Raw genomic sequence first — 18,908 nt, 5'->3', positions numbered from 1 at the left:
CCTACTTGGGGCAATGAAATTTCAATTTCATTACGTGTTTTCATCATTCAAATTCAATGTCTGGAATTAAAGAGAAATCGAAGTTTTTGTTGTCTATAAATTGAATAGAAATATACATTAGAAATATATATTATACTGACTGAGTAGAAAAGTATTTTTTTACCAAGAATTAATATTTTTGGTCGAAAATAATCCAGAACTCGGCGGAGAGTGGAGAGTGGAGTGTCTTGCTACATGCGGGATACAGCGTGATGCTAAAAAATATGTATATAGAAAATCAATTTTATAGACTTAATATGGACTACAAACAAGCACAGTATATATTTATACAGAAATGAAAGAAAAGTACACCTATTAAATGATATCGACATTTAATTTATTGAAAATTCATACCGCGTAACCCGTAAAACTTTTGTTATAAAATTCTCCTTTTATTATTCTCTACTTGTTCAATAAAATATGAATGAACAATAAAAATTTGTATATCCCTTGCGTAAGCGATATTTTTATTAAATATATCAATGTGTGGAGTGTCTTTGTCGTCGTAAAAAAAATTATACCAATTTTTAAAATATCAATTTACTTAGGGTATAGTAAAAAATACCGTTGTATATTTTATACACTATTTATAGTCGATATTGCCAACTATAAATAGTCGATATTGAATTGAATAGTCGAAACAAAAGAGACATGAAAGGATGTATATCTGTGTTTATGGTTGACGTCTGAAATTTATTACGAAGTTTAATCAAATATGTATGTCCAGAAAGTGAGAAATATTTGTATTTGTGCTTTCTGAGAACAAAGTCTGAAAAATATCTTTATGAAGACAGTTTGTCTTAACACAAGGTTCCCAGGTTCCCTCCAGAACAATAGTAATTTTATGACATCCACAAAAACTAAGTGACATAAAAAACGAAATTTTAGTTTTCTCTGCGTTCTAAAACTTCAAAAATAATAAGCTTGTACTTAAGAATTACAAAGAATACATTTAATTATTTTGCATTCTTAATGCGTCCCTATAATTAAAATTTATAGCAAAAATGTCAACGCTTCCTTTTCTCATACATTAGGTACTACGTAAGGTATATTTATGTAAATATCTCATGGGACTATGTTTTGTTGTAAAATTACACTTTCGTTTATACAAATTTGCATTTGCAAGTAAAGGCCTAATCTGTTGTCTGTAATTATAAAAACGTTCATTAAATTGTAAATTAGATAGCTACTGTTAAAATGGATATGTACATTTATATTATTTATCGAGTTGCTATAATTTTTATATATGACGTTTATTTTTAAATATTTTTTCAGCTCCACGCATATAGCAGGGTAGGCAGAAGGAACCTGGAAAACTATTGTGAAGACACTCGGTTCCTCACTTTCCACAAAATTTAATTTGCTTGAGTGGAAATCGAACCGACAACCTGTTACCTGCACTTTCAGACACACGATCACCCCTGCGCCACAACTATCCTCAAAAATATTATAACCTCTTAAAAATTTTTTATCGTGTTAGTTAACAACAAATTTGCGAGTCTCTAAATATTAATAAATATTTTTTTATTTTTACACCAGATATCTTCACATATCTGCCGAACAATAAATGCTTAAACACTCCGTCTTCACTCTCCATTTATCTCCTTTTAATAACCAAAAAAAAAATAATGTAAAAAATAATTGAATTACATAAGCTAACATTACTCAACTTGTCTAATTATCTGGGGCTAATAAATAAAACAAGAATTAAAGCTTCCTTTTTCTGGGTTGGAGAACAAATTACTTACATAATACGTTGATGAATAAGCTACGTACAGCTGAGATGTCTGTAGATAAAATAAAAGAAAATTTACGAAACTGTCGGTTTATTCGAGGGGGTCCCATAAAAAAACTACTGACCGTGGATAAAAAACTTTATTGCTATCATCCTTATAAAATAAGAAACTATTTTTATTATTTATATATTTAATTTTCTTATTTTATTGACTAATATAATAAAAATAAGAATATGGAAATTTCTGTGTATTTTCTATGTCATAAAATAGGTTTTTTTTTCAGCTTCTTCGTTGTATTCTGCATGTAGTAGGGCAGGTAGAGCGAGCTTGGTATAACTTACACCGCTCCTGACTTTCCGTCGAATTCTTAAGGCGTGTTGTGTTGCGGAACCCAACGCCACGTTTTGCCGCGACACCGCAAAGACGAGCAAAGAAATGAAAATATTCAATTTAATTTCAAATGTTTCAGTTTCATATAAAAATCTAAAAAATGTAATCACTTAAAGTTAATCTCAGATGTACCTAGGTGAGGTAAATTTCATCATTAAGTCACTCAAAGCCAGTCTATTTCAATTAAGAGTAAGAAAACCTTGTAGCTTTTTTATAGGGAACATTAACCTGAGATGCTAGCTTTAGGGATTAAATTGTCTTTATTTTGTTAGAAATATATAAATGCTAAAGATATTTATACATTTTTTAGTTGCGTTTTTATTTATTTCATAGTGAACATTCATTACCTAAGTAAATTTTCTGTGAAATATTTTCTTTAATGTTTTTGCATTATCATTTTAAATTGCTTTTTTTACTATTTTTAACGTCACGTTGTATCCCACGCATAGCAGGGTGCGCAGAGGGAACCTAAACACCTAGTGTTAAGATACCTCGGCCCCATAAAGACATTTCCGATCCCCATCTTCCGCTGAATTCTTAAGGCATTGCTAGTTGAGTGGGGGAACTCAAGTTCCCAACGGAGTTTGCCTCGTTAATTGGTTTTAAAAAAAATAGTTTTTTATATTTTTTTTATAAACGGAAAAATTTGTAATGTTTTGTATTTTTGCCTTTTACTATAATTATTTTGTTTTGTATTTTTTCCAAGAACAGCGACATCTGTGAAATCTCATTGTTACTATCACGAAAGTTATTAGTACAAAATGCATAGTTCATTCTTAAAATAATAGAGGACGCTACTTGTAGACTGTAGTTTTAGTTTTTGCAGTCGTCAATATTTTTATGTTCTTACTAAGATATGGATCTCATAACAATTTTTAAATAGAAAATGTTATATTGTTTATAAAACCATTTTATTGCAGAATAACCGTTGCCGTTGCGACGTTTAGTTTCCCCAGTCAACACGCAATGCCTACAGAATTTTGCGAAAAGTGAGGCATGAAGTTTTTAAAACTTTAAACACTAGGTGCCCAGGTTCCATCTACTTACCCTACTATTTGCAGGATAGACTGTGAAGCTAGTAAAAGAAATTAATCACATATATTAATGATGTTTTGTCGTTTTTGTTATTTACATGTCCACAAAAGGGGTATGTGTTTAATAAAACAACAATTTATTTAGTAATTAACTATTCATATATTTCAATAGTATCTCTTATATTATAACTATATTCTCTAACGCACCGCGTTCGCCATATTTGGTTTAAGTCTAAGAGAAGAATCAACAGTTAATGTCAAACAATCATTATTAACATTCGAACAAACATCTAAAAGATTACATTTAATAATAAACTAAATGTAAACTTAGAAATATGTTAGCGTGCGTCAACTTATGATCCAAAATACTGATTCAACTCTATTACGGTAATAATAACTATACTATTTAGTTGGGAATGTTAACTTTGGTATAAAATATTAATTATAAACAACAAAACATAATCAAACACAAAGACACTCGAACGTTTCTTATATCAAGCATAAATTAAAAATACTGATTAATTAGTCTAAGACTGTTAAAGTATATTTACAATGCCGTAATGGCGTCCGGAAAACGTGTTATTCGTACTGTTGAAATATAATGTTGTTTCTTTCACTCTAATGACATTAAGGTAAGAAGGAAAGAGACAACAATATTTTACGCATTTTTTACGAATAGCGTTTTAATTATGCATATAATAAAGATGGCGATGACAAAAATGGAATATTTTTAAATGATTTAGTAAGTGAAATCACTTTTTTTTTAATTTAAACAAAAATCATTGCACTGCGCTTCTATACTATATAATATATAATATTTAGAATCATATATATATGTATATATATATATATATATATATATAAGAATTGTGATATTTTAAATAGACTATAAAATATTTTTTTTCTAACGCACCATGTATAGGCATCCACTACGAAGGCTCTTTGTAGGTACCGTTTCTCTAAACATTAATAATGTTTTGAAAAGATTTACATTTCTACAACTTTGTTACAACAATACAATAATTACAGTTTATAACATCGAGTAATTATTATTTTTTTTATAATTTTCAAATCAAGGAATAGATAATTTTTTTACAAATTCGTAGTTCACCATTAATTTTCGTCTACAATTTTTTTCTATGAAATATTTTTTAGCTACTTAGAAGAATGAAGCTTCTAATATGAATTATTTTAATGTTTATAATTTCTAATTTTGTCGAATCAATGTTAAAATTACTACAATTTCGAATACACAAACTGTTAACTTATTGTTTTTTGTTTTCTAAAAGAATACTCATCAAAAGATCTACCAATTCGAACGAGTGAGTTGAAGCTATCACAACAATTACTATAAAGATCTTTATAATTTTCTAGGAAATCGTATAATTATGTAATAAATATACATGTTTTCTTTCTATTTTCAATAAAATCAACAAAAAGAAATACGCGGCATATACCAAATGGTATAATATATATAATAAAGATAATCGAATATATTGCACAATTTTCGAATTTTCGAAATTATACATACATTTAGGTACATATTATTATAGTGATATTCGTTCATGAGAATCAAGAATTTTCTATTTGAAAGCGTAGAACATTCATATTCTAGCCGCTAGATGGGGTTAAACATTTCACAATAGCTTTGTAAGCTAAGTTATAAATATTTCAAATCATATTGTGAAATAAATAACATTCATTTATTACGTCAGCATTAATTATAAGAAATAATTTAGATGGAATGAATTAAATAAGATTTATAGTAAATAAAGGTAACAAAAAGTGACTTAGCTAATACACCTATAGCTATATGGACTAACCGATTAATGTATTGGTTCGATTTCTATATATTTTTTTCATAATAATTAAAACAAATTTAATATCTCAGCGTGAATTATAATGAAAGAATAATTTGTCTAGGACACTGCCACTGATAAATAAAAAGAGACAAACCAAGGAATAATTGGTTTGTCTTTTTTTAATTATCAATTTATTTAACTAAAAACATTAGCTAGACATCTATATATATAAAAGGACTTGTCCTCACTGACTGAGGTAAGACGCACGCACAGCCGTAACCGCTGATGGTAGAAACGTGAAATTTGGACAGATGTTTACTTTTGTAATCTGGACATCCACTAAGAAGGGATTTTGAAAAATTTTAATCCTAAAGGGGTGAGATAGGGGTTGAAAGTTTGTATGGAAAAAAATTTAAATCGGCACCGATTTTTATAAAATTTTAAATTTAGATTTTTAAAAGTATTTAATTGAACACGTATTTCATCGTTTTCTGGAATTCTCCCCCTAAGGGTGCAAATAAGGGGTTGAAAGTTTGTATAGGTTTTTTTTAAATCGTCACCAATTTTTATAAAATTTGAAATTCAGACTCTTAAACGTATATAATTAAACACATGTTTCATGGTTTTCTAGAATTCACCCCATAAGGGTGCAAATAAGGGGTTGAAAGTTTGTATGGAAAAATCTTTAAATCGCCACCGATTTTTATAAAATTTGAAATTTAGACTCTTAAAAATATTTCATTGAACACATGTTTCATGGGTTATTAGAATTCACCCTTAAATACGCAAGCGAAGCTGTGCGCGTCCGCTAGTTTTAAATAATAAGAATGCAAACATTGACAGATTATTTCTTTTCTTTTTGCTAACGTAATATATGAACGTATTTCACACTTCTACATCTAGTTCAAGCGGTGGAGTCGTGTGTGGAAGGATTTGGTATGATCGTGGTCTCTCTGTGCCGCCTCTCCTTGTGCGTGGCGGCGAGCTCGGCTTGTAGTGTCATGACACGCTCTCGTAAACATTTGATCTCGTTTTGCCATGTCTGGAAAGAAATTGGTTATTTTAATAAATTATTATTATCTCATTTAGCATAGAACAAAGGAAACCTAGTGTTATGACACTCAGTCTCTTTAGTTTGTGGTGTTTGTGGAGTGTTGAGTAGTGGAATTAAATGCTGCGCTTTGTTGTGTTGCGTTTAAAAGGAATATAATTCATTCGCCGGGGGGAACCGAACAGTCAGATGTCGAGCTGCTTAACCTTGACGGCTCCGATATATCTAATACAGGCAAAACAATACAGCAAAATATATGAGGAAGCTTAGGTTGTGTTATGAAAACACTGAATCACTGAATGATATTAGAGTAAAGTTAAATTGAAACTTTAAGGGTCCATTCGCCCGAATTAAATATAGCTAGAGATTATTAACAGATGAAGCGAAAGAGAAGAAGAAAGAAGAATCTCGTGATTGTAAGTGAAAGAGTCCCTTACACTCCCTAACTTTCGAACTCCTGTCGTTTCGTTTGTATTTGTCTTTCAGTCACTGAATAGAAGTTTTATATTTAAAAAATACGAGTAGACAGTATAACTTACAATATTCTGCTTCAACAGGTCCAGCTTATCGTTTTTCAAGCGGCACACCTCCTGTCTCAGCTGGTCCGCGTCTCGAGGGTTGGCGTGGGAGTGACCCTCGCGAGTGTTCGCCCCCGCTTCCGCTGATGACATGGACTCTAGGCCTGTGTCGCTGTCCACGTATACTGCACCTGTAGAATTAATAAATATATTAATTTAGTTAATTATAAAATAGTTTTAATATATAATAAGACATATAATTTCAAAAAACAATGGTTACTGAGGAGGCCATCCTCCTCAATCTTGAAATTGTTTTATATAGTTCTTCTATTTTAGGATTCAATATTTCAATCGATATATAAAAAATATACATATATTCTTTGTCTTTGTTACATATTTATTCTTGTTCTGCGTTTAGTTCTTTTTTTTAATTTTAACACAATTGTACGCAGTTGGGATTGGGATGTGCCTGACGGCATACGATAGTTGTAGATTCCAAAAATGTTAGGGGGTGTTTATGTTTTAATGTTTGCAGTAATGTCTCTCACTAAGCGATTAGTGGAATATTTTTTATCTGGATATGTGAGAGTGGTTTTTACTTTCTAATTAACTTGAAAAATGTGAGAGAAAAATTATAACATAGGACATATTTTTTAATATTTTTTATTATATACTTAATATTTAAACTATTAAACAAATATTATTTGGTATTTGGTACAAAATACTCTACACCCTTTAAATATAATAATTCATAATATCTTTCATTGCCAACTAGGTACACTCAAACATTTACAAAATTCTAAAAAAAGGTAAAATAAAAAAGTCACTGTGCTCAGTTTAAACAAAATGGAAATCTTTAAAAACATTTAGGTACTACTCGCATGCTATAACATTTAGTGCTGACACCAAGCATGCCTAGTAATATCACTAACAGGACTAACCTGTTGCTTTACCACAACTCAACCAGTCCTTGTCGTCTATTTGAAGAGAAAATTCAATGAAATATATGACAATATATATGTTCTTCCAAATGCATGGTAAATTTAATTTAAAAATTAAAATGTATATAATATGTACAACTACATATATTATAGAGAAAATACTTAGGGTATCACTAAATCCTATTCGAGATGTTCTACCAGTCCTCACATATGAAAATATAAAAAGTGTCTTATTATCAAATTTGTGTCAGTTATTGTTAACTAATACTGATATAATATTATGCTATTTAAAAATAATAAAATGTCAGGCATATAAACGTAAAAGATCTAAATTAATTATATGAATAAATGACCTTAGGTTTCTTAGATTATATATTTTATTGATGGTTTAAATTTATGAAATGAAAAGCCAGATGTGATTGTTCTAAAAGATCTAATCCTACTATTTAGTAAATCACAGTGAAAGCTTTCTGTACGCCGATCACCAAAATCGTAAAACAAACCAGGACGCTACATCTCTAGCCTAGCCTTAACAAGAGGACTTGGCTCTAAATATATATAAATATAAAATTTTCACGTAAAACTACATAATATATTATATGTAAAACCTAACACTGCCCAAAAGAAACATTTTCTATCTACCCCACATACCTAAGGGGTCCAAGTCAACGGAGTTCAGGCTGGAGTCGTCGCTGTGGTCGTGCAGGGGCGGGCGCGGGGGCGCGGCGCGTGACGTCACGTCCGGGCTGGACTCGCCTGAGCCTCCCGCGGACCGTACGGACACGGCGCTCGCGGAGGACGACGCGATTGATGATTTTGATCGGCCGCTCTGGAATTTTTTATATTATTTTTATAGCTTCACTCTCAATTCCGCAAAGAGCAGCATAGACAGAGAGAAAGTAGTGTTCGCTTTACCCCATTTTACTGGAAAGAAAATGGAAATATAAATCGCCCGAGTGGTAATTGATCCCACATTATAATAATAAATAAATAAAAGACTTGAATAAAAAAAAAATGATTTTAAAAAATATATAAATTAGTTTTTCTTAACAAAATGTTACTTACATTAGGTGTAGGTGTTTCGTGAAGGTTAATTTTTTTATTCAATGGGTTGTTTTTGTTGCTGTCGCCCGATAAATTCGTGTCTACGCTCGGTGATCTATAAAAAAATAGAATTTACATATTAGAAAATACATAAAAATAAATTAACTTTAAAAATTAATGACGAAACTATTAAAGTTATACATTTATATTTCAGCTTCACGGTGTATCCCGCATATAGCAGGGTAGGTGCTTTACCTTTTGACCAAAGTGAAGAATTGAAATATTATTAAATAATAATTAATTTCGTCGAATGGGAATCGAACCCACAACCGTCGTAAATACAGTTACACGCTTGTGCCACTGCACCAGGACATCCTCAATATTATACTAGTTCCATTACCATATCTGTATCAGTTAGGACCTGGTAGAATAGTAGGTTATCAAAATTACTATAACGAAATATTTACCTGACTTTCGAAATTAGAGCCTTTTTGACTGTATCAATGAATCTGGCGCCAGGTCCATCTTGCTTGGGAGTGCCTTCGGGTTGAGGAGATATTGCCCCTTCATTCCTCGCCCCTGTGCCAAGGAACTCAATTGTTTTCTCCTTCAATTTCTCCGCTAACGATTGTAAGAGAGATGTACGAGTCCTTTGCTTAAGTTCCGCGAATTTGGCCGCTTGGTAACATGCGTTTTCAGCGTTTATGAGCTTAGTGAGGAGGAAGTCCTTCAATTCTCTCCCTTTGCGGAATATAGGAGGTTGGGGTAAAGTGGGCCCGAAGAATGGCACGTCTGAACGTGCTGTGATAGCCACTTTGTATCTGGAAATATAATATTTTTGATTTAAATAAATTGAAAAAAAAATGTTATTATAAAAAAAAATATTATAATTCGTTTATTTTGTTTGAATTGAAAATGATTCACAATTTTCTAATTGAAATAGTAGTGATGTTTTCTAGACGACAAATCATTTAGATCCGCGCTAATATCTAAATACACTTAAATCTATATAAATATATATATAATCCATATTGAACCTATAATCTCCATTTATATATAAACTACTGAACAACTATTATTATATTATTAATTAAAAAAACAAACATTCCTTGAAGTGTGAATAAGAAAAACATTTAGCACCAACTATTCCCGTAAACCTACATATACAAATATTAAAATGTAAACTACCCTACAAACGAGTCGCTAGCCTGTACTTAAAATCTTCAAAGAGAATCTCACGCTCGGACAACCTACAATTTTAGTCGTATAAAAACTCCTTAATTACATAGTAGCTATTCGTTTGCATATAAATTACTGAGAATTTCCATTCCCTTTTCCGAGCCATTTTCTCTTGCTTCATGCAAATATTGGGTGAGTTGCGTTGTTGAAGCAAAACTTTATGTTAAATAAACAACTTGACAGGTACAAGTGAGACGGGAATTAAAAATGTATTCTTTAGGACAATTTCTGATATAAAAGTTTGTAACAGATTTTATTTTTCTTTTATTCGAACGAATAAAATGTAAAAATAGTAATATTTGTAAAACTTTTTAAGGTTGTTTCATATTTTATAATATTCAGAACAAAATTGTAAATAAAATAGGAATGAATACAGAATAATTTTAAAAAGATAATTCAGTATAAAGTTATAAAAAATACCAAAATAATATAATTTAAAAATGAAAAAATATATATTTATTTCATTAAATCATCAGCTCTATCCTTACCTGGTCTCCCCATCCGCAGCTTCCACCGGAGTGACCACTATGAAGGCGTGTAGGAAATGCGATGCGATCATATCTGGGGTGAACGGTGTTGCTTTTTCCTGTAAACAACATAAGTAATTTTTTAGATTTATTTATTTAAAAAAAATAAAATGCCCATCAAAAACATATAGATTCCTTATTTACCTGAAAAACAATCGCCACAATATCGTTCCCAACATGCCGTTTCCTTTGCAGCTGCTGCGCGTCTCCCGCGGTGTGGGGCAGCAGCGGCGCCACGTGGAACATGACCTCGCGCTCGTGAAACCTCTCGTACACCGCCTCGGTGCCCGTGTGCCCGTTAATTATGTCTAGGCCTCCTCTGTAGCCTGGCGGATGGATAATAATTTGTTTGTATGTAGGTTTTTTCTTCGTATTTTTTTTAGGTTCCCGCTTTATCTTGCAATTAGATAGGTAGAGGGAACTTCGTTTTCGACATTACGCCGAATTTCCGAGAGGTGGAATTTAATGTCGCGCTTTGTCTTGTTAGTAGAACGAGTATATATGAGTTATTGAAATATTTTAAATAATTTTTTAATTGTAAATTCTTTCAGCATAGTTTTTTTTTTGCTTTTAATAAGCAATAATATATAAAATAAAAATTAATACAAAATAATGCTATAATAATTTCACTCCTCTCACCTCTATGATCCCTCAATTGAATTCTCTGTCCGAGCATATCTAAGAACTCATCAAAAGCTGGAGAAGTTTCGTTGTTCCCGAACAATTCCTCTTCAGTAGTCTGTCCATACTTCTGATATAAGACACCGAATTTGAAGGTGTTTACCAATACGTGTTCATCGTAAGCTACTATCAATGAGGACGCGTTCAAGCACATGACTGCCATGAAGTTGTCGACTGTCACTTGGTCGCTCAAGATCTTTGCCATTCTGGATGGTGACGGCATTATGCCTGAATCTGGAAAGGAAAAATATTTTTTATTTTAAGAAACTATACAAATTAATCTTCTATATATTAATATTCTGACTTCCAAATTCCTTAGCTAGAAAATGTGGGAGAAGTGGAGAAAATATTGTCTTAACATTTAGTTCCACTATCTTCCTTATGATATATGTATCTAAATATATTATACATTTATTTTACTTTTTATGAGTAACAAAAACTTTCTATTGTATAAGGTCATTTTTAGTTCAAATTCGACTTAAAATTGAAAATATTTAACATACATATATTTAATTTTAAGTTTAATTAGAAACGTTAGTCAATAGACTAAAGTGAAAGTTTAATGAGAAAAAACTAAGACGTTAGGTTTGCTATCCTATGCCAGGCTGTTATGGATGAAACCTAAGGTAAAGTACTAGCAACATTATTTTTATTATCAACATAGGAAAATAAGAAGTCGATGTAAAAGCAACACTGTGTCGTTAAATACATTTATTACTTAATATCTAGGGAGACGTAACGAAAGCTATTTCAACTACTGACTTTATAGTTTTAGATCCTCTCGAGATATGAATGGCAACGTTTTGGTCGTAAAACGTTTACGCATTATTTTATACTGCTCATATATATTTTATGTTTTTTCTCAATTAATTTACCTGAATCGTGTCTAAAAAGTGGAGAAATTTGTGATAAATCACTTGGTTTTTTATTTATTTTAGAGTGATGAGAACTTAGGACAATTAAACAATATTGCAGCTTATATAATCTGACATCGAAAATGAGAGTATTTTAAATGTAAATCGCAATTTCGCATAGCGGAATTACTAATTTATTCCAATTAAAAATGAGTAATTTTTAGGTAAAGTCAAATTATTTTCTAAAAAAATAATGTAATAAGATTCTCCCAATATTCGAAGACTGAAGCTGGTAAAACTGAAGACAAAGCTGCTTACAATTTTATAGTTAACTTAGAAAGTTAAATAAAACAACTTACTTGGTGTTGGAATCAGTCCAATCATAGTCTCTGTCCGTAACCTCAACAGTATCCTGGTGTGGTCCTGGCCGGCCACGTTCTCGTTCATCAGCGACATCACGACCGGATCATGGTTCGCGTCAGATCCAACCAAGTTGATGTGCTCCTGTTGAAGATATGTTTTTTTGAATAGAAATAGAAGATAAAATAGCACTTTCTATAAGGGTTTCGAATGTGACAAATATAAGACAAAGAAAGTAATGTAGTAGTCAATATTCTGTGAAAATTTTAATTCTAATATGAAGGTATGTTCTTAAGTAAGATGTGTGAAGATTTTTAAGTAGGGAACGGGAGTGTTAATATGAGGTTCCCAGGTTCCCTACTCTATCCTGCTCTATGCAGCGTGCTAAAAAATGTATATTCTTTGTGATTTTATTCATCAAATCGACAGAGTTTAATGAATAGAAAAAAAGTAACACAGGCTATCTAACGAAAATATAAAAAATATATATGTTATATTAAAAAAAAACAAAATAATACAGTATTTATAATTATTCATGCGTAACAAAACGAGTGGTGGTGTCAGAATGTGAACCGCTCTAGCACGCAAGCCATTGTCACCAAGTGTGCCAGTTCCTCGCTTCAGCTCTTTAATTATGATGGTACAGTATAATTGTCACCATTGAATAATACCTGACGGTGTTGTAATACAACCAAGAAAACGCATAGAAAGAATGAAAGATGTAAAAAAAAATAACTAAGTCGTAAAGTAAATGCGAATTTTGGGTTCGATTACTACTTGGAGTAATTAATTGTTTTCATTTTATCGCTCTTCCTCCATTCAGTACGCAATATAATGAAAATTGGGAAAACACGAAGCAATATATAGACATATTTTTTAATAGATTAAACCATAGGAATTAATAATAGAAAAACAAAAAATATTGTTTTATTAAAGATATTTCAGTATTACTAGAGTTCATAGAAGTTCGATCGACGCTGTGCCAACCGTGCCAAAACACGGTTTTACATATAAAATTTCAAACTAAAATATTTAACTATATTTTCTGAGGATATTTACATTATGTTGTTACTACTATATGTATAGTTGACATTGTAAAGGAGATATCTCAGAGGAAGTGCGACAAGGTTGTAAATATTTACAAAGGCAACCTGTTTGGTACAAATAATCACTTATTTAAACCTTTAATTAATATTAATCAATATTTATTCCAAGAATTAATTTAGTTAGTATATTTCAACAGGAAAATTAAATTCTAATAACGAACTAAAAACCATTATTTACCTAACTATGTGTCACACCCAGTATTTCAAATCAACTCGTTATACGTTTATAACAACAAATATAATGAAAGATAATGGATATTTCGATAATGAGTATTTTGTGTTCGGAGACCAGCCCATTCGGCAATTCTATCTATTTGCTGGTATTTGATGGTATATCATCAGAGTCATTAGTGAAGGTCGAACCCGTAGCCTTATTAAGACCTAGCCCAATGTTACGTAAGCACTTAATTTGATTGCTATTACAGGATTGTTATATAGGATGTTTCTTTTAAAGGATAGGTATAGTGGAATATAGTGATATATCACTTGCCTTCACCATTTTCTGCTAACTTAGCAAGAAGTGGTGTTGAATGGCAGCGTTTAAAGGTACATTTTATTTAATTTATGTCTAACCAGCCAAAGGAGACCATGTTTCTTTTATATTTAAAACACTACCAACAGTATGTAGTACAGCGTTGAGTTCTGCAACTCAACAGTGTTGACTCACCAAGCAATGTCTCGAATTCTAGCGGTGGCAAAAAAATCTTATTCCTACTGCATAACTATAATGTAAATATTTTACTCACATTTGCACAAATTTTGCAATTCGAAAGGACATATATATGTTTATACACGGTGGAAGAGGCAGCGCTTCTTTTACTGAAACTGCATATAGGGTAAAATATTTCAAACCCAGAATTAAAAAAAATAATCAAGGTACCTTAACGGTTTGGACGTAGGATTTTTTTTACATTTCACGATTTTTATCCATACCTGTATTTCGTGTGACGCACACATACGTGTGCGACGTTGCCGCTTTGACAGGTAAGTGTGTGCGTGCCTATGTTATACTTTACAAATGGCGTTTTCTTTTAAAACGATAATTTTATTATTTATTTTGTTTGAAAAAAAAACTTTTTCATTTTTGAGAATTATTTTTTTTCCGAATTATATTAGGCTTTTATAGAATAGTTAAAACTGTGGTTTCATTTAAAGTGGCGCTGACAATTCCACTCTGTATATATAAATAAGTAAAAGACATACATCTTTCCATATATCATTGAAAAATCTCACCACTCGTCTCAGCTCATATGACTACTCAATTATAATGAATCAGTTGTGCTATTCGAATAGGTGATCTCATGTTTAATGAAGTCTTACTAAATGCTAGCAATAGTGCTAACCTAGTTAATATAATATATGGGGTGTTGTAAAATAGTAAATTGACACCAATTGACTATTTGTTATTAAGTAAATTATTCATAGGTCACTAGGTTCCCTCTGCCTACCCTGTTGGGTGCGGGATACAGCGTGAAGCTGAAGTAAATTATTATCAGGTTGATTCCCGTTATGGCAATTCCGTTTTGAATTATGTAGTACAGAGTGTTTTTTAGTGTTTTTTAATGTTTAGTGAAATCATATAGGTATTATATTAATTTTAAGTTTTATAAATACTTTAAAATACACGACAATCTAAATACTGGTATATAAATTTCTAATCGTAAATCGGTATTAAAATTTCCATTATAAATTTGAACTCATGTCTCTTGGACACCTTCCAAATGTCTAACCATTACCAAAACTACAATTGCTCTGAGCCTAAAACGACGAAAAAAAACGAATATTTCTAAAATACAAAGAAGTTTACGCGAAATTAATTAATTTAGTTGTAACATAAGTTAATCATTGTAACTCTTGTGACATTCAGTAAGGCGTCCAAGGTTTATAGATACCAATTCCAATTGTTTCCAGTTCTTAGGTGGTACCATTTGAGGGTCAACTGATAATCCTTCTACAGACAATAAAATGTATTTACCATGGGACGAGGTGGTCGTTAATTAGTTTCGCGCATTGTTATATCCACTTTTATTAGTCATTTTTTTATATATTAAGTTTGTATGAAGGACATTCGTTGTTTACACAGCCATGTGATAATAGTCACTAACGCTATATATTTATATTAAAATAAAAATTAATTCTTTCATAGTTTTTCATTAAATTTAAATATTTATTTTATTTTGGGACATATTTAAGCGTTTGTATCTAAAGAAAAAACATCTTTCAAAGAACATAGAAAGAACTTGTCAAAATATATTAACATAGACGATCTATACTTTATAAGGTCTTCGTTAATTTATTGAGAAACGTTACACAAATATACAAGATGAACTTCGAGAAACGTCTTGATTTGTATAAGACTTTAGTACATTTAAAGTTAAGTTCTAACTAACAATACGTGTTCAGCTTAAGCAACCTGCTTTAGTCTAACCGTACACAATCCCCTTTGTTTGACTTCACAGAAGTCATTAGTATATTTTATCGATTTAATAAAATATTCATCTATTAACTTTAAAGTAACACTTATTTTGTAGTTAAAGTAAGGATATTCTGATACAAGTTTATAATTTATATATAATTATTTTGGGCCAAACGTGGCGAGATTTACTCTGTCTACCCCGCTATGTGCGGGATACAGCGTGTAAGACACAAAAATCAACAGCAATTATAATTGAATTTGCCCAAATGTTTTACCCAAAGGTTAACTCTTTTCGGGAACAGCTAGTATCAAAAATCCTGAAACTAAACCCTACTATCAAGAAGCAGTCGTTAAAATCTTTCCAAGTCATCTCACCCTGGAATTTCCTGAATTTATCACTCGCCTTTTCCATCGCTTCAAAGACGCAAATTGAAAGCTAAAGACGGTAATTGAAGGGACGAGGGGTTAATGTCCCTTTTTGAACTCGGTGATGGATTATGATGTCATTGAAACGGAATGTTGCTGATTTTTTCATCTTCACTGATTGGAAATAATACTATTGATAAGAAAAATTTTGTTCATAATATCAATTTGAAAATATATTGCCTATATTGTATATAGGCCTATATTGTAATTATTATGAGCTTCCTACACTATTTGAAGACATAAAAGACAAAAATTCAGGGTTACGTCATTCTTTCTCTACTGTCGAGCTATAATTGTAAAAGACACTGCGGAAATAAAATATCTAATTTCGTCTACACATACTGACAAAATAAAGACATTTTAATTTAAATATTGATATGTTAGCGAATAGGAACCGAACCCACTACGATCACCCATTTCTATCTTAAGCCAGAATATCATCACCAGAAATAAATAAGTTGGTACCAACTTCTATATTTTACTATTACAATTCAAAGCTCGTCAAAAGTTAAGTAATTTGTGCACACACAGTTTACTACGTAATGAGCTTTTGTTGCTTCCCTAATGGGTTCTAAAATACTAACTTAGTTTTACATAATATTATCCAAATACCTATAAACTTTTGGGTTTAAATGTTTATAATTTTAAACTCATTTACATATATATACCTAGGTATAATTTATGTAATTGCTTTGCATGAATATTAATATTTAAAAATTATTATAATATAATGGGGCGGGGAACGGAAGTATCCTAATAGGAAAGTAGTGCCTAAACACTAGGCTCCTAGGCTCCTACCTATCAGGGTAGAGCTAAAAAAATTATAATGATATACTTAAAAGATGCTCAGGAAAGTAGAAATTTATCACTTGCAACACCTGCTCTAGACGACATATATTTTTCAAGTTTTAGGACATTTTCATATCTTTGTAAGGATATCTCAGATTTATTAAATCGAACGGCAATCATCTTTGAGCCCTTCCCTCCACCCTAACGAATTGTTCTCGAACAGATTTCACGTTATGAAAAGGAGCATTTGCTTATTGCCCTCACTTTTCTTTTGTTATTTGGGAACATCTGTCTTCGTCACCGATTTAAATGAACTCACTTTCCCCGTAATATTTTTGATATGTTTGTTTTTGATCATTTGTAAATTATGTAAAGTGTAATTAAAATATTGATTTTTTTTGGTTTCGGACAGCATCCCGCTTTTAGAGTAGGCTGAGGGAACATGGGAAACTAGTATTAAGAGACTGTTTCTATTAAAGCACGTCCATTCTCCAATTTCTGCCTAATACTTGAAGCATTGCGTTTTAGGTGGCGTAACTCAACGCCGTGCTCTGTAACATTTACAGAATTTAAAAATGAAAATATTAACCTTTCATTCGTTTACACTCACACGCTAGTGCCCCTGCATCAAGACGACCTCATTAAATAAAATATCTAGTAAAAGTGAAATATGTTTACATACGAAGACCGTCCATGCATATACGGGTACCTACAGCTTTAGTAATCTTTGCAGTTATTTCAAATAAAAGTTTCTAAATGTTTCCCAATTAAAACTTAAAAAGCTTTTACTTTCTCTAAACAATAAAATAAAAAATAATATTAAAATTGGTTTAATTTAATCCATCAGTTTTATAAGAGAACGGTGAGATTTAACCAATACTTTGATTAATGAGAAAACCAAAGTAAACACCACCACCTATCATTAAGCATGGTGTTTGGGCGTAAGTTATTTACGCGTCAACCCCCACATACCCCCACACATCAGGTGAGGATTGCAACCCATTCATCTAGCCTAACCCTTGCGGTGTCACAATGAGCCATCAAACTATGGGCTATCAGGATTCTCGTTATATTTTATGTTACCGTCGATACTAGTTTCTGGGATAAATTTATATTTTTATCTTGTTATATATATTTTTTAAATATTATAACGTAAATTGTTGTTGTTGTTATAAAATTGTTATAAAATTTCTTGCTCATTATGAAAATTAAATGGGATAGTTTCTGGGTTCGATTCACACTAAATGGGATAGGTTCTGGGTTCAATTCACATTCGAAGAAATTAAATATTTATTAATTTTATTTCGTCGTTCTGGTTACGAAGCAAGGAGCTGTGGTGAGTTCCGCCACTCAACACACAATGCCTCAAGAAATCGAATAGGGAAGTTCAGAATAATGTCATAACCCTGGATTTCCAGATTCCCTCTGTCTACCCTGCAATACGGAATACATATATGCTATTACTTATTAAGTGTTTAACTCGTTACAGTGTATGTATGTTTGTCCGTCCGAACGCTATAATCTCCTCGATCTACATAGAACTTGGCTCAGTGAGCGTGAAGTAAGACCGTTCCGCGTTGCTGACTCCAGACGACTTTTCTCACCATAGCTGGTGATTTTTGAAACGAGTACACCCCCTTAAACTACGCATCGTTGCATGTGATTTTAATATGGGAAGTTATGTGGCTGATATATCAGGTTAATTATTTCTAATTATAGTTATAATGGAATATTATAATATCTTATCAAGTCTATTAAAAATTAAAAATATAGCCTATTAAAAATATCCCGCACATAGCAAAGTAGGTAGAGGGAACCTAGTTTAGTTTAGTTTAGTCTAGTCTAGTTAGAGTTAAGACACTCCGTTCCCCATTTCCAGCCGAATTCTGGAGGCATTGCGTGTTAAGTGGCGGAATCGAACGACACATCTCGTCACTAAATTGTTTACTTACTTA

The 18,908-nt window shown here is 31.5% G+C and overlaps 1 protein-coding gene across 9 annotated transcripts in view; it reads right to left on the bottom strand.

Annotated features, from left to right (window-relative positions):
- Positions 1-3,335: 3,335 nt before the first annotated feature.
- The window catches only part of RapGAP1 (Rap GTPase activating protein 1), a 247,916-nt gene continuing 232,343 nt past the window's right edge, over positions 3,336-18,908 (bottom strand). For 7 of the 9 annotated variants that reach the window (XM_085185723.1, XM_085185720.1, XM_085185725.1 and 4 more), the window contains 10 exons: positions 12,216-12,360; positions 10,961-11,236; positions 10,466-10,647; positions 10,283-10,380; positions 9,023-9,376; positions 8,577-8,670; positions 8,163-8,340; positions 7,512-7,547; positions 6,592-6,761; positions 3,336-6,043 (listed from right to left, as the gene is read on the bottom strand). In XM_085185723.1, the coding sequence (XP_085041849.1) occupies positions 5,906-6,043; positions 6,592-6,761; positions 7,512-7,547; positions 8,163-8,340; positions 8,577-8,670; positions 9,023-9,376; positions 10,283-10,380; positions 10,466-10,647; positions 10,961-11,236; positions 12,216-12,360 (1,671 nt within the window). In that variant the 3' untranslated portion in view covers positions 3,336-5,905. The remainder of the gene's footprint in view (positions 6,044-6,591; positions 6,762-7,511; positions 7,548-8,162; positions 8,341-8,576; positions 8,671-9,022; positions 9,377-10,282; positions 10,381-10,465; positions 10,648-10,960; positions 11,237-12,215; positions 12,361-18,908) is intronic. The other 2 variants (XM_085185724.1, XM_085185722.1) reach the window with 1 other exon arrangement.

Source organism: Heliconius melpomene, chromosome 5 (assembly GCF_056956725.1).
Source record: "Heliconius melpomene rosina isolate 202511_hmr_F chromosome 5, ASM5695672v1, whole genome shotgun sequence".
In the NCBI taxonomy this organism is placed as follows: Eukaryota; Metazoa; Arthropoda; class Insecta; order Lepidoptera; family Nymphalidae; genus Heliconius; species Heliconius melpomene.
Note: the sequence above shows the minus strand (reverse complement) of the source record. Positions and strands in the feature narration are given on the sequence as shown.